Raw genomic sequence first — 25,892 nt, 5'->3', positions numbered from 1 at the left:
TAAATTTAATAAAACTATCTTTTGCGGTGCTAATTTTAAACGTATGCAATTTTATAATAAATGGCTTATTTATAGAACCCCCTCTTTCCTCCACAATATCTTTCCCCAAATTGCCGACAAATGCTTCCGGTGCGAAGAAAAAGGTACCTGGAAGTATATTGTCTGGGAGTGCTCAAAAATTCAGCCATTGTGGAAGGAAATTGAAAAATACCTCACTTTCGAGCTCAAAGACTCTATAGTATTTGATGATCTAATTCCTGTCTTAGGATGTTCCACAATTTACACCCCACATAATGAGCCCCTTTTCATAGCTTCTCTAATGGCCAAATCCCTTATTTTACAGTCCTGGAAAACAGATCTAGTACCAACATTTCAGGCATGGAAGGCAAAATTATTACGAATCCAGGGAAGGGAGAAAAAATACGCACTGAGATCAGGGGCTCTTAAGAAATACGAAAAATGTTGGAATGTATTTGAATCCTAGACTGTTTTCTGACAACATCTAATCTGAATCACATTTTCTTAATATTAGTCTGCTAGATTGTTTCTATTTATGCACATTGCACTTTAAAATTAAGTTTTGAATTGATGAAATTTGTACAGGTTTCTATATTTATGTGTCCAGTACTATATGATTCTGTTTTTATCACTGTGTTTCGAAATGCTGATTTTGTCTTCATGAACTCTCAATAAAAATATATATTTTTTAAAAACCTAGAAAGAAGACATTCCTGAAGCCGACCAAGCATAGAAGCCAGAAGACGACAACTGCCTTGGCTCCAGCCCTCCTGGCCTGTCTCCAGCTTCGACGAACCTGTAACGCAAGGTGACCAGTCTTGCAGCCAGGGACCTCTGAAAACCCTGGGAGGTCCGCTGCCTTCGAAGAAGACCCCAAATAAACTCCAATCGCTCCAGATCCAGCCTCAACTGCGACTCCAGCCCACTTTGCACCCAACACTTCTGGCCGAGTCTGAATGGCTCACCTGCTCTGTGAAGTCTCCCCAGCGATCCGGACCATGAATCCAGCGTTGGCTTGCCTCTCCTGGCCTCCATGACCGTGTCTGCAGTCTAAATCCAGAGGCTCCCCCTGACCGCGACCAGCTAGGGGAAAAACACTATGACGTCGACAGGCACCTCTGCACCCAAAGCCCCTGGGCCTTGGTGAGCTGAAATAAAGGTGCCACTATGACCCCCTACACCTCTACTTACGTCAGCTGTAGTTGGTCTCCCTTCTGCAACCTCATGTGCACAGTCTGCAACCGGTTTGTCGAAAACAGAATCCTCATTGAAAAGCATTAGGCGCGTGATGCGGAAATTGCACCCGCACCCGGCTGCCCCTGTACCGCTGGTGCTGTATGTATGGTGCTGGTTTGAACCCCCCGTGCTGGTCCTATCCCCACAGCTTAGGCCCTGCAACCAATCTACTTACCTGCAAGTGTGGCTTGAAGCACCCTCAGTCTTCATTTAAACACATTGGGCCAAACTCCAACTTTGGCCTCTGTACCCGGCCGCCCCGTGCCGCTTGTGGTGTAGTTTTGGTACTCACCTGACCCTTGCACCTTGCTGACCTTGGGTCCCGAAGTCTGGAACTGTAAGTGTAGTACTTACCTGTTTAACCGCAATTATGTTTTTCCCATAGGATAACATTGAACTGTTCAGAAATTGCACTGTGTCGACGTTTGAAATTGAAAAGTATTTTTATTTGAAAACGTATTTACCTTATTGCGAAGATCTTGGTCTTAAACTAAAGTACAAACAAAGCTTATTTTTCTAAAATTGGTGTGGATCTCTGTTTTGAGTTGTGTGATATTTATTGGTCATCGTGTATGCATAAAATGTCTCGCACTCCTCTGTGTTAGGCTTAAGACTGCTCGCCCACACTACCACTAATAGAGCACTTTGTGTTTTACATTTAGCCCTGTACATTTTTGGGGAGACCCTGGACTCTGTGCACGGTATAGCCACCTAGTGGCATACCATGTACAGAGCCAGCTTCCTACATCAGACACCAATCAAATATTTTGCACTGAACTTCCTGGCCAAAGGCAGCATCTTTGAAAGAATATGTGGGGTAGCTTACTAATGCTTGCAAAAGCCACGTGGGTAGCCCAATTTGCTGCTATAGAACCATTTGCAATGGCGACATGCCTTTGGAAAATCACAGGTGCTGCTTTGGGTCTGGTGTAACGACCACGAGATCTCAGCAGAGGTACCTCTCTTAAGTCACAGGCTTTGAAGTTGCAACTATCGATACTGTTGCCTGGCAGAGAATCACGAGGACAGCCACATTTCTAAAGAAAGTCATTCTTTACAGGTAGAATTTAAAAGCCATAGAAACATTAAACGTTTCGATTGTTTTCTTAGGGGATAACATGCAGGCTTTCGTTAGGATACACAAATTATTTTTTGGTTAAATTAAATTGTCTCAAAATTTTGGGAAGAAGCCAAAGGGTGTTATTGCAGGGTGTTATTTCTTATAGAGAACTAAAAATGATCGTCTGCATAATGAGGTTTAAGCTTTGCAAGCCTGATAAAGGATGTTGTAGATACTAAAAGGTAGCATTCAACCTCTGAATGTTTGAAGTTGCAAGGCTTCTACGTTTCTACTTCAACAATGCAATTAAATTGCCTATTAACTCGACATGCCATAGTCTAGCACATTTACTAGTCTAAAACCAAACCTAGCAATCTGGTCTCTAGAGCCATGCCATGCTCATGATGAGTCAAGTTTGTTGATATCAATGTAATCCTTTATTACCTGAAATATCTTTCTATAAAAACAACTTGAATTATTCCTTTAATTCAATTGATCTAGGATGCTGCAGCGTCAACTCATTAAGGACTACACAAGCAACGTATAATTGACTCAAGAGCCTCCTCTCGGAGTCTCTTTTTAGGGACTAAAACATGTCCAGATTGCTGCAACAAGTTTACTTATTTTACATTTTACAATTCCTAAGATCTTAAACAAAAATGCAGTGCACAGAATTGTGGAAATTCTCACAAAGCAAATTTCAAAGGCCTGGATTCAAGCATTTGCATCATCACTCGAGGTATAGCGTGCACAGAGTTCAGTGCAACCCCAAAGGTAGGCAAAGGTAAAGTTAGATAGCACCTTACTCTCTATTTGTGGTAGAGTGGTCGAGCAGTAAGGCTTTATCAGAGGACAGTGTTAAGTATTTGTTGTACACACAGGTGCTGGCTGGTGCCTCCTACATTCTTCCTCTCTTCTAAGTTCTATATAATGATCTAGTATCCATCCCCTTGTTAAGGCCACATTTCACTTTGCCTGCAGGAAGAAATAAATGTGTCTGTCAGTGAGCTCTAGGGATCTCCGGTCTTCTTTCCTGCTTCCCCTCAGACTTCTGGCTTATATACACTACCTCCTGTTATCAGCCCTACTTTTCCGAGGCAATTATAGGTTAGATGTACCACCAACTTCCTCCCATTCGGACTAATCGGTTGGGTGTAAGCAGTATGTATGGACTATTCCTCCTTTGGTATCTAGTCATGGTGGCGACGGACAAACTGGCTAATTGTGACCTTGTGTGTCTCTGGTGGGCTCCCTCTCTTACCTATAGTCAATGCTGCACCAGACAACCAAGAAGGACCCGATGTGGAAACACCACGAACACCGCCATGCTCACTGCTCCTAGGCAGGAGTAGCCACCTTGTATGCGTCTTCGCCTGTGTTGAACAGTGGATGGGTACAGGTGAAAGTGCTTCCCTTATTATGCTGCATCTCACATGGGCTCTATATGTCCCATTATAATGCCTTTGAAAAAATTATCCCTCGCGTCTCAACCTTTGCAGTTTTAGATCGAGCAGTACTATTGGAGAAGCCTCCTAGTTTACTGGCTCAGGGTTTGTAAGAAAAGAAAGGAAATGGCAGCCAAACGGTGAACAGGTCATTGCAGATTTAGTCTCCTCATCTTTCTTCTTGGCAAAACCCCGACACTCCTCGCATGTACTACTATTAAGACGCAAAAGACGTAATGCACAGAGAAAACAAAAGTAGCACAGCAAACACTGCTAATGTCTACCCAACTGAACTAAGGTGGCGCACTTGTATGTTAGGAGGGAAGGCAAAAAACCAGCTGTCCAGTGGGCAAGTACATTTCAGTGCCCATCACACAACCTGCAACAGATGATTTCTACAAAGCGATAATTATGTTGAAAATCAAACATTCCCTCGATTCAGAGTCGGAAAGGGTTCTTTACAATCTTCAAGGGCATACAAGTGGAATATATGACGTTACAACGCATACATTTACAATGCATGCCTTTGCAACACAGTTTTTACATCGCAACTTCCTTTACAACGCATTCTTTTTCATTGCATGCCAACACATCACATTTTCAGAAACTACCTTTACAACGCATTCCATTACATCACATTATACCTTTACAACGCATACCATTACAATGCATACCATTACATCGCATTTAAGGTAAGTGTTGGATAGTATAGGGGTAATAATTACTATTCTAACTCCAGTGAGTGCAACTGTAGTGTAAGTGTTGGATAGTGTAGGGGTAGAAATTACTATTCTAACTCCAGTGAGTGCAACAGTAGGGTAAGTTTTGGATAGTGTAAGGGTACTATATGTTGTAATGGTATGCATTGTAATGCCTGCGTTGTAGTGACATGCGTTGTAATGACATGCGTTGTAGTGACATGCAATGTAATGGCTGTGTTGTCATGACATGCTATGTAAAGGATGTTGCGATGTAATGACTGCTTTGTAAAGGTAGTGTGATGTAATGACTGCGTTGTAAAGGTTGTTTCCCATACAAGTGCATATTGCCTCTAGCAAGTGCCTGTCTGCCATCACTTACTTCTGGGGTGTGGTCTGGTTTGTTCTGCTGTGTGACTCCTGCACTCTTAGAGGCAGGAGAGATTGTCTGCCAACACCACTTGAGCTGCGACTCATTCTTCAGCTGGAGGAGAAAAGAATTATATAATTACCATAGTGCATGTTAAAAAAAAACCTTACTGTCCCCCTCACTGCGTGAAATATCACCGGCATACTTCTCCAGCTGAACCCTATGTGTACGATCTGCAGTGAGTGGACCAGATCACCAATCACTGACCACAAACAGTTATAAACCAAACCACAATGACAGGTCCAGTGGTTCAAGCTCAAGTGATGAGCGCCATGTGCAAAGATGTTAGAACGTTGTCCGTACCTGGTAAGAAACTGTAATAAGACTTTAAATCTTGTTCTTATCTTGTCAAATTTGATGTGAATTCAAAGACAGAGGTCAAATGTCAGGCTCTGTCTTCCAAGGGAGCTTGATGCTTAATTTTCTTTCTCGGACTTCAAAGTGATATGATTTATGTGACAATCTTGCTGAGTACTGGGGGTAGGAAAGGAAACTTATTTTTCTGGCACACAACACAATTCAAATGTCTGTACATGAACTGTGCACATATTTTGGAATATATCAGCATTAGGAAAGCACAAATAAAGCACTTTGTTTGTAATTCTGAAGTGTGGTGGAAACAAATATTTTAATAAGATCAAAGCAAATCAATACACTATGTGATGTCATTTCCACACAATATCATTTGTGCACTTTATAGTTTTACCACTATATAGTTTTACCAGTAAAAAATGTTTAATGGTCATTTCAATTGAAAATGTTTGGTCTGCATTAGCAGTGCGCTCCACTATGCCTACTCCACTCTATGCCCCTCATCTGTATGCCACAACACACTACTCAACTCTATGCCACATTACTCTACAACACTGCACTTCACACCACTCTCCTCTGTGCCACTAACTAAGTCATGCTGAACAGCAGCCATGTTGGTGTACAACATGGATAAAACACATTGGCAAAGCCAATAGCTCTTGCATAGGCGAGACCTACTGACTTTGCCAATGCTTATTTAGGTCAGGAGCCTAAAATGTCCTTCGAATAATTTCTTCATTCCTGGCATGCACAGGATGGGTTTGTTTATTAAAAGAGGAGACCTGTGCTCAATCGGGCACCGAGTGTTAGGCCTACACCAGGAGACGCAGTGAAGGGACCCCAGAGCGCCGTGCGCCACGGACGCCCAGAGTATCGCGGTGGGCCACCAGGGTGAGTTCTGATGACTTCAAATGACATCACTGATGACATCATCTAGTGTCTGTGTGTTTTTGTAAAGTTTAAATATGTTTTACATATTGAAGAATGAGTGGATGTATGGAAGACTGAGTGTGTGTGTGGCTGGCTGGGAGGTGTGTGACTCTGTGCATATCAATGTGTACTTGTATCAGTGATTGTATAAGAGAGTAAGTATGTGTTAGTATATGTGTGAAAAGTATGGTGTTCTGTGTTTAACTGTATAGATGAGGAAATCGAAGTGTGATTGATTCTTCACAGGACTGACTAGGTGTATGAGTGCATATGATAGTGTTGTAATAATGAGTGACTGTATGTATGAGTGATTGTATGGGTGAATGAGTGAATGTGTGTGTAGACGTAGGAATCAGTGAGTGCGTATATGGAGTAACTGGTATTGGTGTGTCATGATGTCATCAGTGATGTCATTTGAGATGTCATCAGTGATGTCATCAGTGATGTCATTTGAGATGTCATCAGTGATGTCATCAGTGATGTCACTGACCATGTCATGAATGATGTAATATGTGACATCATCAGCAGTGGATTGCGGGTGCGCGATATATAGTTAGTGCAACTAACTATATATGGAATGTCATTGGTTTTATGTCAATAAAATGTCCAGCTAACTATATATGGTCTCTAACCTATGGTTTTTTCAGTGAATTTTCAAGGTTTTGTAAATGCAAATTCCTAACTATATATGGTCTATAACCTATGGTTTTTTCAGTGAATTTCATTGGTTTTTTAAAAGCTAATATCTATAGCTGTAAAATATATTCTTTATTACGTGACGTATCACGTAGCCACGTGAGACGCCTCATGACGCGTCGCATAACCGTGACGTATCGGCTCTGCAGCGCAAACAAAACCCGTAACGTAAGCGTGCAGGAGCACGCTTACAGATATATATATTTTTTTTAACCTTAATTAGACAAAATCCACACGTGCACATATCTTGAGGCCTTGCAAAGGCACATCAAACAAACAGTCCCTACAATTTTGCCAAGTTTGCTGGAAATCTATTCCCTTAATTTTTTTTTTACTGTTTCTCTTGGTTTTCCCCTTGTTACGCTTACCGGGACGCTACCCGGTACGCGAACCGGACGCTCCAAAAACACAAGATGGCGGACTCCCGTTACGCTGCCGGTTAGCTGCCCGGTTCGCGTACCGGGAAGCGCCTCTACCGCGAAAAATCGCGGGGGACTTTAATATCCCCCTCATCAATCCTAGGGGGTCAGGAGGGGTTTACCTTGCCCCCTTTCCTTCATTTCCCCCTTCTTTTTTCACCACATCTTGTCTCTCGAACCTACCGAGAGACAAGATGGCGGCCGCTCCGGACTGTTTACAATGTTGACAGCTACGCTGCCGGTTAGCTGCCCGGTTAGCTGCCCGGTGAGCTGCCCGGTGAGCTGCCCGGTTCGAGTACCGGGACACGCCTCTACGGCGTAAAATCGCAAAAAAATGTTCTTTTTTATTTTTTGCCCCGCGGGGCACTTTAATATCCCCCTCATCAATCCTAGGGGGTCAGGAGTGGTCTACCTTGCCCCCTTTCCTTCATTTCCCCCTTCGTTTTTCACCACATCTTGTCTCTCGATCGTACCGAGAGACAAGATGGCGGCCGCTCCGGACTGTTTAGAATGTTGACAGACACCGGAGAGCCAATCAGCTTCGTTTCGCGAAGTTCCGTTACGCGTCAGGTACGCGAACCGGGGCGCTAACCGGAGCGCTGTCACAGATATATATATTTTTTTAAACGTTAATTTCTCAAAATCCACTGGAGCACATATATTGAGACATAGCAAAGGCACGTCGGGCAAACCATATCTACAATTTTGCCAAGTTTCATGTAAATCTATTCAGCCGTTCGAGCTAAAAGTGAGTCCAACCGCCCTATGGAAAAATGAATGGGAAAAACGTGTTTAGGGACCCCCCTTTTTTCTCGGCCCCCCCTTGACGAAACCCCCCCAAATTTTCAGGGGCTGCTCAGAAACAAAATGTGCCATTTTCCTGAAAATTTCAGCCAATTCCGTCCACAAACGCCAAAGTTATTAGACATAGAATTTTCAGAAATCCCATAGAGAAAAAATCCTAACTATATATACCCACTGGCTATCGCCAGTAGGTAATATACATATATAAACATATATAATCTGCATATCTATATAAATATAAATGCATGCATACATATACATATATGCATACATATGCATGTTATTTACATGAAAGTTTTAAAAACACTAATAAAAGCAAAGCTAAAAAGCCACCTCATTACAAACAGAATGGCTTTAACTTAAACGAGGGCGAGATCTATTGCATTTTCAATGCTTGTTTACTTTGGTTCTATCAAGAAGGCATTCAGATGTGTCACACATTTGCCATAAATTCTGAATGTTAGCACTCTAGTTGCTCATTAGATCACTGTAGTAAAGCTAGTGCTCACCAGGGAAGTCTGCTGCTAATCATGGTTTGCAGCCATTTTCCCGCATTTTTTATCCCGCAGACTTTCAGTCCGCATACCATTATCCCGCAAGGTCATTGACCTCGCATACCATTATCCCGCATTTTTTCAAAACGCATGTGCATTTATCGCGCATGCCTTTACAAAGAATTACGTTTTAAAGGCATGTATGGTAAATGCATTTGCGTTGTGAAAACCACGATGACGAGAGAGGTAAGTGGGTTTGTGTTAATTTTTTCGTGGGTTAGTGATTGTGTAGTGTAGTGTAGTGTTGTGTAGTGTAGTGTAGTGTTGTGTTAGTGTAGTGTAGAGTTGTGGTGGTTGTTTAGTGTAGGGTCATGCTGGGGGTAGTGTTTTAGGGTTTAGGGTTGTGTTGTAGTGTTTGCGTAGTGTAGGGTCATGCTGGGGGTAGTGTTTTAGGGTTTAGGGTAGTGTTGTAGTGTTTGCGTAGTGTAGGGTCATGCTGGGGGTAGTGTTTTAGGGTTTAGGGTTGTGTTGTAGTGTTTGCGTAGTGTAGGGTCATGCTGGGGCTACTGTTTTAGGGTTTAGGGTAGTGTTATAGTGTTTGCGTAGTGTAGGGTCATGCTGGGCGTAGTGTTTTAGGGTTTAGGATAGTGTTGTAGTGTTTGCGTAGTGTAGGGTCATGCTGGGGGTAGTGTTTTAGGGTTTTGGGTAGTGTTGTAGTGTTTGCGTAGTGTAGGGTCATGCTGGGGTGTAGTATTTTAGGGTTTAGGGTAGTGTTTTAGTGTTTGCGTAGTGTAGGGTCATGCTGGGGGTAGTGTTTTAGGGTTTAGGGTAGTGTTGTAGTGTTTGCGTTGTGTAGGGTCATGCTGGGGGGTAGTGTTTTAGGGTTTTGGGTAGTGTTGTAGTGTTTGCGTAGTGTAGGGTCATGCTGGGGTGTAGTGTTTTAGGGTTTTGGGTAGTGTTGTAGTGTTTGCGTAGTGTAGGGTCATGCTGGGGTGTAGTGTTTTAGGGTTTTGGGTAGTGTTGTAGTGTTTGCATAGTGTAGGGTCATGCTGGGGGTAGTGTTTTAGGGTTTTGGGTAGTGTTGTAGTGTTTGCGTAGTGTAGGGTCATGCTGGGGGTAGTGTTGTAGGGTTTTGGGTAGTGTTGTAGTGTTTGCGTAGTGTAGGGTCATGCTGGGGGGTAGTGTTTTAGGGTTTTGGGTAGTGTTGTAGTGTTTGCGTAGTGTAGGGTCATGCTGGGGGTAGTGTTGAAGGGTTTTGGGTAGTGTTGTAGTGTTTGCGTAGTGTAGGGTCATGCTGGGGGTAGTGTTTTAGGGTTTAGGGTAGTGTTGTAGTGTTTGCGTAGTGTAGGGTCATGCTGGGGGTAGTGTTTTAGGGTTTAGGGTAGTGTTGTAGTGTTTGCGTAGTGTAGGGTCATGCTGGGGGTAGTGTTTTAGGGTTTAGGGTAGTGTTGTAGTGTTTGCGTAGTGTAGGGTCATGCTGGGGGTAGTGTTTTAGGGTTTAGGGTAGTGTTGTAGTGTTTGCGTAGTGTAGGGTCATGCTGGGGGTAGTGTTTTAGGGTTTAGGGTAGTGTTGTAGTGTTTGCGTAGTGTAGGGTCATGCTGGGGTGTAGTGTTTTAGGGTTTTGGGTAGTGTTGTAGTGTTTGCGTAGTGTAGGGTCATGCTGGGGGTAGTGTTTTAGGGTTGTGTTGTAGTGTTTGCGTAGTGTAGGGTCATGCTGGGGTGTAGTGTTTTAGGGTTTTGGGTAGTGTTGTAGTGTTTGCGTAGTGTAGGGTCATGCTGGGGGTAGTGTTTTAGGGTTTAGGGTAGTGTTGTAGTGTTTGCGTAGTGTAGGGTCATGCTGGGGGTAGTGTTTTAGGGTTTAGGGTTGTGTTGTAGTGTTTGCGTAGTGTAGGGTCATGCTGGGGGCAGTGTTTTAGGGTTTAGGGTTGTGTTGTAGTGTTTGTGTAGTGTAGGGTCATGCTGGGGGTAGTGTTTTAGGGTTTAGGGTAGTGTTGTAGTGTTTGTGTAGTGTAGGGTCATGCTGGGGGTAGTGTTTTAGGGTTTAGGGTAGTGTTGTACTGTTTGTGTAGTGTAGGGTCATGCTGGGGGTAGTGTTTTAGGGTTTAGGGTAGTTTAGTTGTTTAGTGTATGCTAAAGGCATATTCGTTCTAAAAGTTTTCGTTATTTTAATTTGCGGCCTAATAGTACATGCGGGATTTTTTTTGCGGACTGATGGTATGCGGGATTTCGTCATATATTCGCTAATCATACTTTCTATGGCAAAATGAACCCCCTCATTTTGTTCCTTTTTAAATTAAATGTTTTAAGAGTTACCACTTTATTTCAATCAAGATGGCTTCAGGTGTGCCATACCTTTGTAATAAGTAGGACTGTTAGCACTCTAGTTGTTCTTTAGAACACTCTGGGACATTCTGTCATTGGGCTATAGTTGGGCTACATCTGGCTGATATTTGGGCTACATTTGTTTTTTTTTGTCTCTGGTGGCCATCTTTGGGCTACATTGGGCTACATTGGGCTACATTTGGGCTACAACATATATATAGCCCAATGTAGCCCAATATATATTTTTCAAAGTTAATTTTCGTAAAAACCACTGGAGCCTATATCTTGAGACATAGCAAAGGCACATCGGGCTACCAGTCCCTACAATTTTGCCAAGTTTGGTGTAAATCCATTCAGCCGTTCAGGCTAAAAGTGAGGCCAACCGCCCTATGGAAAATTGCATGGGAAAAACACGTTTTGGGACCCCCCTTTTTTCTCGGCCCCCCCTTGAAGAAACTCCCCCAAATTTTTAGGGGCTGCTCAGAAACAAAATGTACCATTTTCCTGAAAATTTCAGCCAATTCTGTCCTCAAACGCCAAAGTTATTCGACATAGAATTTTCAAAAATCCCATAGGAAAAAAATCCTAACTATATATACCTACTGGCTGTCGCCAGTAGGTGATATATATATATATATATATATATATATATATATATATATATATATATATATATATATATATATATATATATATATATATATATATATATATATATATATATATATATATATATATATATATATATATATATATATATATTTTTTTTTTTTTTTTTTTTTTTTTTTTGGAATACAGAGAGCCAACTGTGACGACCACTGCTATATAAAGTTGCTGTTCTTGGCTCCTCAACGACATGGTATAACTTTCTAAGGGATCTGTCATTACATTGTATGTACAGTTGGATGCGAGGAAAGCCTAATAAATATACTTTTTTTTTAAGGGGTGGTGGTGTCTGAGGGTGTGTATTAGAACGATGAAATGTTGACAGCTGTAGTCTTATAGCAGTGTTTACAGCCTGCCATAACTTTACCAACACTTTACCAACAACTACATTGGGATTGTGAGCAATAGAAGAAAGATATACGATTAGATAATGCCTCATTAGAAATATGTACACGCAGCGTCTTGTAGTTTAACACGAGAGGAGTGATTTTTTTTCTTTCCAATTGTGGACATGTTTGAAGGATTGAGGATCATTTGAAAATCATATTGTCGTAAATAATAGGCACTTTATTGTCCTGGTGTCCAGTTTCTGTGACTAGAGAATTTGAGTACCATTTACACTAGCATTAATTTACAATACATTAAAGGGAAGTAACGTCCTCTGGTGTCTCTTTCTCACAAATGTAGTAGTGCATTAAACCTTAACAAATATAATACTGCAGAGAAAGACTAAGGACAGGATGATATGGATCATAGCCAGTAACATTTCAGGCAGAGCTCAGCATTTGAAAGGCTCTGCTCAGCCCTACCAGCACTTAAGAGGCACGAGACGGTTGCAAAATGTCTCCATGGGCCTACCTTGTATTACATTCTAATGAGACTCTCTCAAAGTGCTATGAGGTAGACAATTGGGCAGTGCAAAACACTACAAATCTAATTAAAAACAAACCAAATAAATAGGAAAAGAAATAATGTTGTGAGCATACTCAACGCGAGATTTGTGAAACAAGGAGAAAGTCATCTAAACTCAGTTCAAAAGTCTGCTTTTGTATAAAGTATTTAGCTTTTTTTCCAACAGTTAGTTTTCACTTTCACTCTTCAAAAAATTGACACTAAAATAAATAATGTCACCTATAATATCTGCAACAACAACAAGGTGATGGATGGAATGCTTGAATTAATCGAAGCCACTGGTAATCGCTCAGGGTCGCATTCCAGTACATTGTTTTTCGTCCACAATGCCAATCTAGACAAAGGCCCATCTTATATAAATCAGTACCGAACCTGCTCCTCATAGTAACAGTCCATCCTGAACAGCAAGGCGAGGCCCTCCACCCCCAACTCTGATACTTGTGGCACTGGTATGTGTTGTAATTAAGTGTTATTGATCCCCCTGTGGGAAATAATGGCTGTTAATTACACTCACATTAGTTATGGGCCCAGCCGCAGACAAAGGTTGATATCATGGGTCAGGTTGTGCAGAGGGATTAGCAGCTGTTAAGCCATGGTCAGGGAGCACTGAGGAAGAATGAGCAGCCTCTCACCTGAATGTTTGAATGGTAAAAAACAGCTCCATCCTCCTTTGGAGCTCCTTCCAATAAAGCTGCTGGTACACAGGTGGCTGTCTGGGCTATTTTCCTGGCTTTCGTTAAAGTGAAGCCCAAACAGCCATTTAATATTTAATAAGCAAAAATAAACTGTGCACATATTTTGGAATATATCAGCATTAGGAAAGCACAAATAAAGCACTTTGTTTGTAATTCTGAAGTGTGGTGGAAACAAATATTTTAATAAGATCAAAGCAAATCAATACACTATGTGATGTCATTTCCACACAATATCATTTGTGCACTTTATAGTTTTACCACTATATAGTTTTACCAGTAAAAAATGTTTAATGGTCATTTCAATTGAAAATGTTTGGTCTGCATTAGCAGTGCGCTCCACTATGCCTACTCCACTCTATGCCCCTCATCTGTATGCCACAACACACTACTCAACTCTATGCCACATTACTCTACAACACTGCACTTCACACCACTCTCCTCTGTGCCACTAACTAAGTCATGCTGAACAGCAGCCATGTTGGTGTACAACATGGATAAAACACATTGGCAAAGCCAATAGCTCTTGCATAGGCGAGACCTACTGACTTTGCCAATGCTTATTTAGGTCAGGAGCCTAAAATGTCCTTCGAATAATTTCTTCATTCCTGGCATGCACAGGATGGGTTTGTTTATTAAAAGAGGAGACCTGTGCTCAATCGGGCACCGAGTGTTAGGCCTACACCAGGAGACGCAGTGAAGGGACCCCAGAGCGCCGTGCGCCACGGACGCCCAGAGTATCGCGGTGGGCCACCAGGGTGAGTTCTGATGACTTCAAATGACATCACTGATGACATCATCTAGTGTCTGTGTGTTTTTGTAAAGTTTAAATATGTTTTACATATTGAAGAATGAGTGGATGTATGGAAGACTGAGTGTGTGTGTGGCTGGCTGGGAGGTGTGTGACTGTGCATATCAATGTGTACTTGTATCAGTGATTGTATAAGAGAGTAAGTATGTGTTAGTATATGTGTGAAAAGTATGGTGTTCTGTGTTTAACTGTATAGATGAGGAAATCGAAGTGTGATTGATTCTCTTCACAGGACTGACTAGGTGTATGAGTGCATATGATAGTGTTGTAATAATGAGTGACTGTATGTATGAGTGATTGTATGGGTGAATGAGTGAATGTGTGTGTAGACGTAGGAATCAGTGAGTGCGTATATGGAGTAACTGGTATTGGTGTGTCATGATGTCATCAGTGATGTCATTTGAGATGTCATCAGTGATGTCATTTGAGATGTCATCAGTGATGTCATCAGTGATGTCACTGACCATGTCATGAATGATGTAATATGTGACATCATCAGCAGTGGATTGCGGGTGCGCGATATATACTTAGTGCAACTAACTATATATGGAATGTCATTGGTTTTATGTCAATAAAATGTCCAGCTAACTATATATGGTCTCTAACCTATGGTTTTTTCAGTGAATTTTCAAGGTTTTGTAAATGCAAATTCCTAACTATATATGGTCTATAACCTATGGTTTTTTCAGTGAATTTCATTGGTTTTTTAAAAGCTAATATCTATAGCTGTAAAATATATTCTTTATTACGTGACGTATCACGAAGCCACGTGAGACGCCTCATGACGCGTCGCATAACCGTGACGTATCGGCTCTGCAGCGCAAACAAAACCCGTAACGTAAGCGTGCCGGAGCACGCTTACAGATATATATATTTTTTTTAACCTTAATTAGACAAAATCCACACGTGCACATATCTTGAGGCCTTGCAAAGGCACATCAAACAAACAGTCCCTACAATTTTGCCAAGTTTGCTGGAAATCTATTCCCTTAATTTTTTTTTTACTGTTTCTCTTGGTTTTCCCCTTGTTACGCTTACCGGGACGCTACCCGGTACGCGAACCGGACGCTCCAAAAACACAAGATGGCGGACTCCCGTTACGCTGCCGGTTAGCTGCCCGGTTCGCGTACCGGGAAGCGCCTCTACCGCGAAAAATCGCGGGGGACTTTAATATCCCCCTCATCAATCCTAGGGGGTCAGGAGGGGTTTACCTTGCCCCCTTTCCTTCATTTCCCCCTTCTTTTTTCACCACATCTTGTCTCTCGAACCTACCGAGAGACAAGATGGCGGCCGCTCCGGACTGTTTACAATGTTGACAGCTACGCTGCCGGTTAGCTGCCCGGTTAGCTGCCCGGTGAGCTGCCCGGTTCGAGTACCGGGACACGCCTCTACGGCGTAAAATCGCAAAAAAATGTTCTTTTTTATTTTTTGCCCCGCGGGGCACTTTAATATCCCCCTCATCAATCCTAGGGGGTCAGGAGTGGTCTACCTTGCCCCCTTTCCTTCATTTCCCCCTTCGTTTTTCACCACATCTTGTCTCTCGATCGTACCGAGAGACAAGATGGCGGCCGCTCCGGACTGTTTAGAATGTTGACAGACACCGGAGAGCCAATCAGCTTCGTTTCGCGAAGTTCCGTTACGCGTCAGGTACGCGAACCGGGGCGCTAACCGGAGCGCTGTCACAGATATATATATTTTTTTAAACGTTAATTTCTCAAAATCCACTGGAGCACATATATTGAGACATAGCAAAGGCACGTCGGGCAAACCATATCTACAATTTTGCCAAGTTTCATGTAAATCTATTCAGCCGTTCGAGCTAAAAGCGAGTCCAACCGCCCTATGGAAAAATGAATGGGAAAAACGTGTTTAGGGACCCCCCTTTTTTCTCGGCCCCCCCTTGACGAAACCCCCCCAAATTTTCAGGGGCTGCTCAGAAACAATATGTGCCATTTTCCTGAAAATTACAGCCAATTCCGTCCACAAACGCCAAAGTTATTAGACATAGAATTTTCAGAAATCCCATAGAGAAAAAATCCTAACTATATATACCCACTGGCTATCGCCAGTAGGTAATATACATATATAAACATATATAATCTGCATATCTATATAAATATAAATGCATGCATACATATACATATATGCATACATATGCATGTTATTTACATGAAAGTTTTAAAAACACTAATAAAAGCAAAGCTAAAAAGCCACCTCATTACAAACAGAATGGCTTTAACTTAAACGAGGGCGAGATCTATTGCATTTTCAATGCTTGTTTACTTTGGTTCTATCAAGAAGGCATTCAGATGTGTCACACATTTGCCATAAATTCTGAATGTTAGCACTCTAGTTGCTCATTAGATCACTGTAGTAAAGCTAGTGCTCACCAGGGAAGTCTGCTGCTAATCATGGTTTGCAGCCATTTTCCCGCATTTTTTATCCCGCAGACTTTCAGTCCGCATACCATTATCCCGCAAGGTCATTGACCTCGCATACCATTATCCCGCATTTTTTCAAAACGCATGTGCATTTATCGCGCATGCCTTTACAAAGAATTACGTTTTAAAGGCATGTATGGTAAATGCATTTGCGTTGTGAAAACCACGATGACGAGAGAGGTAAGTGGGTTTGTGTTAATTTTTTCGTGGGTTAGTGATTGTGTAGTGTAGTGTAGTGTTGTGTAGTGTAGTGTTGTGTTAGTGTAGTGTAGAGTTGTGGTGGTTGTTTAGTGTAGGGTCATGCTGGGGGTAGTGTTTTAGGGTTTAGGGTAGTGTTGTAGTGTTTGCGTAGTGTAGGGTCATGCTGGGGGTAGTGTTTTAGGGTTTAGGGTTGTGTTGTAGTGTTTGCGTAGTGTAGGGTCATGCTGGGGCTAGTGTTTTAGGGTTTAGGGTAGTGTTATAGTGTTTGCGTAGTGTAGGGTCATGCTGGGCGTAGTGTTTTAGGGTTTAGGATAGTGTTGTAGTGTTTGCGTAGTGTAGGGTCATGCTGGGGGTAGTGTTTTAGGGTTTTGGGTAGTGTTGTAGTGTTTGCGTAGTGTAGGGTCATGCTGGGGTGTAGTATTTTAGGGTTTAGGGTAGTGTTGTAGTGTTTGCGTAGTGTAGGGTCATGCTGGGGGTAGTGTTTTAGGGTTTAGGGTAGTGTTGTAGTGTTTGCGTTGTGTAGGGTCATGCTGGGGGGTAGTGTTTTAGGGTTTTGGGTAGTGTTGTAGTGTTTGCGTAGTGTAGGGTCATGCTGGGGTGTAGTGTTTTAGGGTTTTGGGTAGTGTTGTAGTGTTTGCGTAGTGTAGGGTCATGCTGGGGTGTAGTGTTTTAGGGTTTTGGGTAGTGTTGTAGTGTTTGCATAGTGTAGGGTCATGCTGGGGGTAGTGTTTTAGGGTTTTGGGTAGTGTTGTAGTGTTTGCGTAGTGTAGGGTCATGCTGGGGGTAGTGTTTTAGGGTTTTGGGTAGTGTTGTAGTGTTTGCGTAGTGTAGGGTCATGCTGGGGGGTAGTGTTTTAGGGTTTTGGGTAGTGTTGTAGTGTTTGCGTAGTGTAGGGTCATGCTGGGGGTAGTGTTTAAGGGTTTTGGGTAGTGTTGTAGTGTTTGCGTAGTGTAGGGTCATGCTGGGGGTAGTGTTTTAGGGTTTAGGGTAGTGTTGTAGTGTTTGCGTAGTGTAGGGTCATGCTGGGGGTAGTGTTTTAGGGTTTAGGGTAGTGTTGTAGTGTTTGCGTAGTGTAGGGTCATGCTGGGGGTAGTGTTTTAGGGTTTAGGGTAGTGTTGTAGTGTTTGCGTAGTGTAGGGTCATGCTGGGGGTAGTGTTTTAGGGTTTAGGGTAGTGTTGTAGTGTTTGCATAGTGTAGGGTCATGCTGGGGTGTAGTGTTTTAGGGTTTTGGGTAGTGTTGTAGTGTTTGCGTAGTGTAGGGTCATGCTGGGGGTAGTGTTTTAGGGTTTAGGGTAGTGTTGTAGTGTTTGCGTAGTGTAGGGTCATGCTGGGGTGTAGTGATTTAGGGTTTTGGGTAGTGTTGTAGTGTTTGCGTAGTGTAGGGTCATGCTGGGGGTAGTGTTTTAGGGTTTAGGGTAGTGTTGTAGTGTTTGCGTAGTGTAGGGTCATGCTGGGGGTAGTGTTTTAGGGTTTAGGGTTGTGTTGTAGTGTTTGCGTAGTGTAGGGTCATGCTGGGGGCAGTGTTTTAGGGTTTAGGGTAGTTTAGTTGTTTAGTGTATGCTAAAGGCATATTCGTTCTAAAAGTTTTCGTTATTTTAATTTGCGGCCTAATAGTACATGCGGGATTTTTTTTGCGGACTGATGGTATGCGGGATTTCGTCATATATTCGCTAATCATACTTTCTATGGCAAAATGAACCCCCTCATTTTGTTCCTTTTTAAATTAAATGTTTTAAGAGTTACCACTTTATTTCAATCAAGATGGCTTCAGGTGTGCCATACCTTTGTAATAAGTAGGACTGTTAGCACTCTAGTTGTTCTTTAGAACACTCTGGGACATTCTGTCATTGGGCTATAGTTGGGCTACATCTGGCTGATATTTGGGCTACATTTGGTTTTTTTTGTCTCTGGTGGCCATCTTTGGGCTACATTGGGCTACATTGGGCTACATTTGGGCTCCAACATATATATAGCCCAATGTAGCCCAATATATATTTTTCAAAGTTAATTTTCGTAAAAACCACTGGAGCCTATATCTTGAGACATAGCAAAGGCACATCGGGCTACCAGTCCCTACAATTTTGCCAAGTTTGGTGTAAATCCATTCAGCCGTTCAGGCTAAAAGTGAGGCCAACCGCCCTATGGAAAATTGCATGGGAAAAACACGTTTTGGGACCCCCCTTTTTTCTCGGCCCCCCCTTGAAGAAACTCCCCCAAATTTTTAGGGGCTGCTCAGAAACAAAATGTTCCATTTTCCTGAAAATTTCAGCCAATTCTGTCCTCAAACGCCAAAGTTATTCGACATAGAATTTTCAAAAATCCCATAGGAAAAAAATCCTAACTATATATACCTACTGGCTGTCGCCAGTAGGTAATATATATATATATATATATATATATATATTTTGGAATACAGAGAGCCAACTGTGACGACCACTGCTATATAAAGTTGCTGTTCTTGGCTCCTCAACGACATGGTATAACTTTCTAAGGGATCTGTCATTACATTGTATGTACAGTTGGATGCGAGGAAAGCCTAATAAATATACTTTTTTTTTAAGGGGTGGTGGTGTCTGAGGGTGTGTATTAGAACGATGAAATGTTGACAGCTGTAGTCTTATAGCAGTGTTTACAGCCTGCCATAACTTTACCAACACTTTACCAACAACTACATTGGGATTGTGAGCAATAGAAGAAAGATATACGATTAGATAATGCCTTATTAGAAATATGTACACGCAGCGTCTTGTAGTTTAACACGAGAGGAGTGATTTTTTTTCTTTCCAATTGTGGACATGTTTGAAGGATTGAGGATCATTTGAAAATCATATTGTCGTAAATAATAGGCACTTTATTGTCCTGGTGTCCAGTTTCTGTGACTAGAGAATTTGAGTACCATTTACACTAGCATTAATTTACAATACATTAAAGGGAAGTAACGTCCTCTGGTGTCTCTTTCTCACAAATGTAGTAGTGCATTAAACCTTAACAAATATAATACTGCAGAGAAAGACTAAGGACAGGATGATATGGATCATAGCCAGTAACATTTCAGGCAGAGCTCAGCATTTGAAAGGCTCTGCTCAGCCCTACCAGCACTTAAGAGGCACGAGACGGTTGCAAAATGTCTCCATGGGCCTACCTTGTATTACATTCTAATGAGACTCTCTCAAAGTGCTATGAGGTAGACAATTGGGCAGTGCAAAACACTACAAATCTAATTAAAAACAAACCAAATAAATAGGAAAAGAAATAATGTTGTGAGCATACTCAACGCGAGATTTGTGAAACAAGGAGAAAGTCATCTAAACTCAGTTCAAAAGTCTGCTTTTGTATAAAGTATTTAGCTTTTTTTCCAACAGTTAGTTTTCACTTTCACTCTTCAAAAAATTGACACTAAAATAAATAACGTCACCTATAATATCTGCAACAACAACAAGGTGATGGATGGAATGCTTGAATTAATCGAAGCCACTGGTAATCGCTCAGGGTCGCATTCCAGTACATTGTTTTTCGTCCACAATGCCAATCTAGACAAAGGCCCATCTTATATAAATCAGTACCGAACCTGCTCCTCATAGTAACAGTCCATCCTGAACAGCAAGGCGAGGCCCTCCACCCCCAACTCTGATACTTGTGGCACTGGTATGTGTTGTAATTAAGTGTTATTGATCCCCCTGTGGGAAATAATGGCTGTTAATTACACTCACATTAGTTATGGGCCCAGCCGCAGACAAAGGTTGATATCATGGGTCAGGTTGTGCAGAGGGATTAGCAGCTGTTAAGCCATGGTCAGGGAGCACTGAGGAAGAATGAGCAGCCTCTCACCTGAATGTTTGAATGGTAAAAAACAGCTCCATCCTCCTTTGGAGCTCCTTCCAATAAAGCTGCTGGTACACAGGTGGCTGTCTAGGCTATTTGCCTGGCTTTCGTTAAAGTGAAGCCCAAACAGCCAAAGAAACGCAGAAAACATTTGTTTTAATTGTTGCACTTTTCTTTGGTTCTTCAGGCTTTCCGTCACCAAAAGCGATGGGAGGAGCCTGGACAGCCATTGGTGTACCGACATCTGTTAACCAAGAGGAAAAGGGAGTGCCTTGGGGGAAAATGGCTCGAACAATTATAACAATTTCTTTAGATCTGCAGGTCTAGTAACTTGAAACATCTACTCGACCTAACTGTAATGCACTTGACCTCTGTCTGTTAGCCGAACAAAATTGACAAGTTAACAAGATTCAAAAGCATTTGTATTGCTCATTCACTTTGTGAGCAATAAAGATGCCTTCAAATCTTGTTATCTTGTCACATTTGCTCTGCTTTCAGAGACAGAGGTCAAAAGTCAGTTTGTCTTCCTACTCACCAGGAAGGGCGAGTAGGACCTAAAATTAGGTCATCTTAATTAAATCTGTCTCGCAAATGCGTGCGGATTTTTCGAGCCCTGATGGAGTTGTTTTTTCACAAACACATTCAGGCGAGAGGCTGCTCATGCTCCTGCAGAACTCCTCTGCATGCAGTATACTTTTCTGGAGGTGGCTAGCCACAAAATGCTCCTCTTGTGGGCTTGAAAACGTCAGAACAATAAGACCTTCGTTGAGGACAATAGAGCGGCACTGAGCTAGAAACACTGATAAAGGCAAAAATGTGACTCTTTATTTTAGAGTCAAGCAACAGCTCACCTTATTCACTACCAGTGCAGCCTCTTGGAGGCTTATAGGAACCTTCCAATTTCAGAACAGTGGCATCAACATGATTCTGTGGTGTCTGCCTCGGAACAGGAGAGAGACAGCTGTGCAGCCAATGAGAAGCAGCTTGGGCCACTCACGAGCCTTTCACACCTTTGTCGCCAATGGGGTATGGTGGCGCAGGGTGCAGCATCAGAAATAGCACACAGGAACTACACCAGGGCTGGGTTGCAACTGCTGGCCATGTGCCAATCAGTCCCATTTACTGTTACTGGTGACAGTGCCCGGTCACCAGAGTACATGGTTCATCGTGCACCTGAGATAGTCAGGTCAAACCTCTATAGGACAGTACACTACCACCCCATCTGTGTTTTGCTAATAAAAGCAGGCAGAGGCGATTGTATTTTATGTGTGTGCTTTTCTACTGTACAAACTCCAAAATCAATGTTATTGACCAATTTGTACTTTAAAATGAATCAATGAACCAAAGTTTCTTCCAGTACCGCCGCGATCCAAATAGTGTTCAAAGATCTGCACGAAATGACACTAATTTTTATCTTGAAAAGTTGACATGTGTGAATTAAGTGTGAAGCTCACCAAGTGAGAATGTACTGATATCAGCAACAACAAAATAGTTGGAATAATTGAAGGGGTCACAGCATGGGCTTCTTTAAGGTGACCAGATGACTCCATGCTACTGGGAAACCAGTTTCCTAGTCATGGGATCTAATTAAACAAATCGGTGCAGTCTGGATAGGAGAGGATTGGTTTTGATTCCATTTCAGCCAATTGCACCTCACTGGACTTACTTGTAATAGGAAAGGCCAGAACTTGAAAACTGAAGTCTTCTGGTCCTCTATGTCACTTGAAAAGTATATACATCCCTTCTAGTCTTCCCACCACAAGGATTAGAGGGTGGCTGATTTAACCTCTTCTACAAAAGATGTTCAGCCCGTCCCTCTCATGTTAGATGATACTAGCCCATGCTAGCTTCCTGCTGCCTCGCTTGTGCTCCCATTTAGCCCTACTGTGGCTGATTTCTGCTGAGTGTGCCTTACTATTTTTGCTGAATGTGCCTGTTAATCTTGTTGGCTGCGGCCTGCTATTCCCACCGATTGTCCCTGTTATGTTTGCTGATAGTGCCCTTGTATCTCACTGTACTCCTCTTTTTGTTATTGTGTGCCCTTGTATCTTATTGAATTTACTATTCTAGCCTTGGTAAGTGTGCAATTGTCATATTCATTTCTGTTTACGTTGTTGTTTCTTTTAGTATCGCCACCCATCCGAGTTTACCTGCCTTTGTGTTTTCAGTCCGCTTTCCATCACTGCTAATCCTGCCCAGCGCCCCTCCCACAAACTACTTAATGGAGGCCGCCGGTGGCGCAACAAATGCAAGCCCGTCAGAGCTTGGACCGCTCCCAGCAGATGGAACACTGGATCTCCCTTACCCACAGCTACACCAGTGCGGAACTCATCACCTTGTACTCCAGAACCCACTACAGCTGCTGCTGCGTTCAACAGTGGGACCTTTAGCATACCGCCACTGCCTCTTCTCCTGCAACACCAGAGCACCTATGCACGCAACTGCCGCTGCCACGCCAACCACGACTGCGGCTGAACAACTCCACTGCCTCCTCAATGCCCGATCGCTCTGCAAACATGCCAAGGAGATCTGGGACACCATCACCTACCTCACGCTGGACATAATCTTCCTCACAGAGACCTGGCTCAACCCTGCATCCCACCAGACATCGCTACGGTCACGCCAAACGCCTACAATGTAGCACACCAGGACCGCATCAACCAACACGGAGGGGGGATTGCCATGATCCCCAAAGATTCCATCCACTGCACCACCACCACAGACGACACCACCCTCAACTTCCAACTCAGAATAGACGGCAAAACTACCATCAAAGGCATCCTCGTCTACAGACCTCCAGGATGACGTCCCAACTTAATGAGATACTATGCCCAAATTCATCGCTCCTCAAGCCAAAGAAAGCGAACACTACTTCCTCAAAGACCTCATCTTTCACCTCGACGACACCAGCCTTCTCGAAAGCATGAACATAACTTTCACCCAGCTAGTCACCTGGTATTTATTACAGAAACCTGGTTAGATGACAATAATTCCCCTGATATTGCCTCTGCCCTTCCTTTTGGCTATAAATTATTAAAGTGTGATAGACAGGGGCGGAAAGGAGGAGGAATCGCCGTCATTTGTAAAGACTGTTTTCTCGTCTCCCTGAACCAGTTACTTCACTAGGTGATTATGAACTATTGGTATTCCAAGTTTCCAGGGGAGAATATAAATATTCGTAAGGGTAGTTATTTATAAACCCCCGGGCTACAAGCCTGAATTCAGCGCTAACCTATTCCCTCAACTGTTTCCCTTCTGCTTGAAACAAAGTCACTTTTTGGTTATAGGTGATTTCAACATCCATTACGAACACAGAGCGAATTCTATGGGTAAACAACTTAAAGACGACATGCAGATCCTGCAGCTCAAACATTGGGCTAATGGATCCACCCATGTTGCCGGACATACCCTCGACCTTTTATTTTCCAATATCGAGTTTTTAAAGATCACAGAAAGTACAGACCTCATATGGACCGACCATTCTTTAATAGATTTTTCCTTCACCCAGCCGGCCTATAAACCCAGCTCAAGTACTTAATTGATAGGGGTAAAAAGAGCCTAGAAACGTATTACCCTGAACTGTTTGCCTCACACTTCCCATTAAAAGATCAGGCTTTCTTAAGGACACCCCCAGTCCAGACAATGGTTGACACCTTAAACTGAGCGATAACTGTTACACTGGACTGATGTGCTACTAAGATAGTAAATAAATCTACAAGGAAATCACCTTCTGAAAAGTGGTATTCATCCAGACTCCAAAAAAGAAAATGTAAATCTTTAGAACACAAATGGAGAATAACTAAAGATATGAACGACAAATTATCATATAGAACAGAACTAAAGAATTATCAAAACAGCCCTTAAACATGCCAAGAAGGCTTATTTCCTAAAACGAATGGAAGCAAACAGTAATTCAAACAAAGAATTATTTAAAATAGTGAAGGAACTGTGCAGACCTGCAGGCTTGTCACAAACGTTGACTCCGTCAATAGATAACTGCGAGAAAGTTAGTAACTTTTTCTCCAACAAAATAAACCAAATTAATTCTACATTTAATAAACAGCCTACTCCACAGGATACTGATTGAGAAATCCTGGAACCCCATCTGGTGCTCCAACTCACGGAGGAAATTCCGTCCCTTTCTCTGATTAACAAGTTGCCAAAGCGATGTCTGAGGTCAAATCGGAATCTTTGCTCGACCCCTGCCCACATTTTATATTTTCCCGTCTTTCATCAGTTCTCTGCCCTGATGTTACACACATTTTCAGTCACTCACTAGATACAGTTGTGTTCCGTGAGTCCTGGAAACAAGAAATTGTATCCCCTTTGGCAATAAAAGCCAGAATGGAGGTTACCAATCTAAAAAAACTACAGACCAATCTCCCAACTTCCCTATCTGCCCAAAATTGGAGATTGATCAATTGACAATTAACTGATTACTTTGAAACTAATGAGCTTCCGGATTCCTCTCAGGCTACCGTGCCTAAATGCGTTTTTAAAAACCTGGAATTCCTGGTAGATAATACACTAAACATGCAAAATCAAGTCCAAGCTTTGTGTAGGAAATGTTTTGCCATGCTCAAACTACTCAGGAGACTTTTTATGGGGATCCCTTTGAACTGGACGAAAACTATTACTCAAGCCTTGCTGACAGAAATTTGGACTATTGGAATGCTCTTTATGTTGGCATAGCCAACGACCTTTTTTTTCCGTCTACAAGTTATTCAGAATGCTGCAGCCAAATTGGTTCACAATCACAACAAGACCAAGTACAGCTCGGCTTCGGGCTGCTTGAAAGAACTTCAATGTCTGCCTATGAGACAGAGAGACAAGTTTAAACTACTATGCTTCATGCACAGAGTGTTACATAAACTCGGCCTCAGAATTCTGCAGGATAAATTGGAATTTTTATGTCCCCTCCCGCGACCTTCGGTCAGGCAACCACACTCTAGCTAAAACCATACACATAAAAAAAAGTTAGAGCAGGAGGTCGCTCCTTTTCCTATTTGGCAGCTACCCACTGGAACAAACGCCAACTAAAGCTTCTTCTCACTGAGGGTCAGGTGAGATTTAGAAAGAAGCTGAAGACATGGTTTTTCTCAGGACTCAAGTATTGATGTCCATAGATTACTGCTTTAGACCTCATGCTTTATGTCATATGGCACAAACTCCACCCTAACAGGTTTCCACGTATTCGAGCGACGTGATGTCCGTTGGGATGAATGCCACGCTCTACAAATACAAACCACACACACATTGAAGAGCACATGCTGGGCCCTATCTTCACAGATAGCAACAGAGTCAAGTAGAATCATTCCACCGAGCTCACCTGGGCAGACCACGCAAGCGCCCACTTCACCTTCACAGTAGCCCCCAGCGCCGCCAACAGACCACCCAACACTCCACACCACAGCCTGAACTAAGTATCTGAAAGCCAATGTACCAATGCCCTCAACACCTGCCACCCTGAAATCACTACCA

At 42.6% G+C, this 25,892-nt stretch overlaps 1 protein-coding gene across 1 annotated transcript in view; it reads right to left on the bottom strand.

Annotated features, from left to right (window-relative positions):
- The window catches only part of NDC80 (NDC80 kinetochore complex component), a 255,954-nt gene that overhangs the window by 224,601 nt on the left and 5,461 nt on the right, over positions 1 to 25,892 (bottom strand). Inside the window, exon 2 of the mRNA XM_078656636.1 lies at positions 4,840 to 4,941. Within this exon, the coding sequence (XP_078512762.1) occupies positions 4,840 to 4,934 (95 nt within the window). The 5' untranslated portion in view covers positions 4,935 to 4,941. The remainder of the gene's footprint in view (positions 1 to 4,839; positions 4,942 to 25,892) is intronic.

This window comes from Lissotriton helveticus, chromosome 8 (genome assembly GCF_964261635.1).
Source record: "Lissotriton helveticus chromosome 8, aLisHel1.1, whole genome shotgun sequence".
Taxonomy (NCBI): domain Eukaryota; kingdom Metazoa; phylum Chordata; class Amphibia; order Caudata; family Salamandridae; genus Lissotriton; species Lissotriton helveticus.
This window is presented reverse-complemented; position numbering and strand designations above follow the sequence as displayed.